This window comes from Corapipo altera, unplaced genomic scaffold, assembly GCF_003945725.1.
Source record: "Corapipo altera isolate COAL_440 unplaced genomic scaffold, ASM394572v1 70, whole genome shotgun sequence".
Lineage (NCBI taxonomy): Eukaryota > Metazoa > Chordata > Aves > Passeriformes > Pipridae > Corapipo > Corapipo altera.
Genome location: NW_020884911.1, coordinates 898,563 through 900,415, shown reverse-complemented (window position 1 = coordinate 900,415; position 1,853 = coordinate 898,563). Strand labels below are relative to the sequence as shown.

Below are 1,853 nucleotides of genomic sequence, written 5' to 3'. Positions count from 1 at the left end.
GGGGGGGCCGTGCCGGCGCCGGGGCGGGGAAGCGCCGCGTCCCCTGCACGGGGCAGCGCGGGGGCGGCGCGGGCGGGGCGGGGAGAGCGCGGGGAGCCGGTCCCGGAGAGCGGCGGGGCCGCACCGCACCATGCCGGGGGTGCCGGGGACGCGGGGCCGCCTCCCGCCGCTGCTGCTGCTGCTGCTGCCGCTGCTGCTGCCGCTCCCGGCCGCGCCGGCCGCCCAGGTGAGCGGGGAGCGGGACCCCGGGAGGGGCTTTACGGGGGGGAACGGGGCTCCTCTCCCCTTCCCGCACCCTCCTCGGGGCCGGAGCGCCCCGACAGTCCTGCGGTGCAATCCCCGCTCCTGCCCCGGCAAACAGGTGGGCGAAGTCCCAAACCGCGCTGAAACCGCGCTTAAACCGCGCCCGGTTTCCTTCGGGCTATTTCCACCCCCCTCTTACCCCACACCTGAAGCTGCCCCCGAGCACACCGGCAGCAAAGAATCCCCGTTTGGGGCTTTTGGCGGGGACTTCACGGCTTTGCGATGGCTCAGCATCCCGCCGGAGCTCGCGCTGGCTCCCGGAGTTAAACCCAGCCCTAACAAAGAGCTGTTTATTAAAGCCAGCGACGCGCCAGCATCTATTTGCTTTTACCTCCCTTCCTCTGGGACCGGGGTATCCCAGAGCTGCCGGCACAGTCCCGCTCATCCCCACCGGCAGCCCGGGACCCCCGAAACTGCTCCCAGGGAACCAGAGGACACCCAGTGTGCTCTTTGCTGGCGCTGGCGTGTTTCTCCTCCCGTTTTGGAAGCGGGAATCGTTTCGGTGCGGTTATGAAAGAGGGGGAAGGAATCCCTCGGGCCAGGTGGGTCAAAGCCCACCGGCTCCGCTTGCTTTCCCAGATCTCCACAGCCCCCAGCCCCTCCGTGCTGTCTCCCCACTGCGCTCCCTTGGATCTCTGAGCTCCGGCTTTGCTTTTTTTTTGCCTCGGTTTTAAGTCAATTCCACAGGAATCCCATAATAACGGTGCCCGTCTCCGGCATGAGTCAGTCCCGAGGGAGCGATCGGTTTGCAGGCAGGAGTCCCACCAGCGTTCCTGGCCCCGGCAGAGCTCACAAGACAGCTGTTTTCCTCTTGTTTTGTCATGTGGCAGCGGGACGGGGCTCTGGAGCTCCAGCAGGACGAAACATGAGTTATAGCATCTCTCCCAGGGCTGACAAAGCCATCCCAGCTCTGCCCGGAGCGCGGCGTCACCCGGGTACATTCCAGGGAGGAAGCCCGGGCTGAGGACTTCTTGCCCAGGTGGAAAAAACTCCTGAATCTGCGTAAATGGGGAAGGGGGGGGGGGGGGGAAATACAAAATCAGGGATCTCGTTTGATGCTGGGGAGCTCCTGCACGAGCCTCCCCCTGCGGGCAGCAGTTGGATCCCGGGTGGCGCGGCAGCACCGGCACCGGAGCGGGATCCCCATCCCCGTCCCCATCCCTGTTCCCGCAGAGCTGCCTCAGCAGGCAGCAGCTCCTGGCCGCCATCCGGCAGATGCAGCAGCTGCTGAAGGGGCAGGAGACGCGTTTTTCCGAGGGGCTCCGTGTCATGAGGAGCCGGCTCAGCTCCCTCCACTCCACCTTGGCCAAGGCAGCTCCAGAGGCACCCACCGGTGAGTCCTTCCCGGCCTCCCACGGCCTCGGAGCACACCTGGGGTGGGCACGGGCAGCTCGGGATGCTCAGGGCTGGGACAGGTGGAAGTCTGGGCGCGGAGACCCCGGGATTCAGGTTGGCAATTCCTGCTGTAAATTGGAGAGCTTCTCCGGCCTGGGGAGGGTGAAAAGGGTGAGAAGCTCTCAGTGGCAAAGCCAAGCGCTCCTGGCAAAGCA

The 1,853-nt window shown here is 66.2% G+C and overlaps 1 protein-coding gene across 1 annotated transcript in view; it reads left to right on the top strand.

The window, feature by feature from the left end:
- The first annotated feature begins 1,186 nt into the window (after nucleotides 1–1,186).
- Nucleotides 1,187–1,853, top strand: part of FBLN7 (fibulin 7) — a 5,754-nt gene continuing 5,087 nt past the window's right edge. The window contains 2 exon segments of the mRNA XM_027653993.1: nucleotides 1,187–1,346; nucleotides 1,399–1,636. Of these exon segments, the coding sequence (XP_027509794.1) occupies nucleotides 1,519–1,636 (118 nt within the window). The 5' untranslated portion in view covers nucleotides 1,187–1,346; nucleotides 1,399–1,518.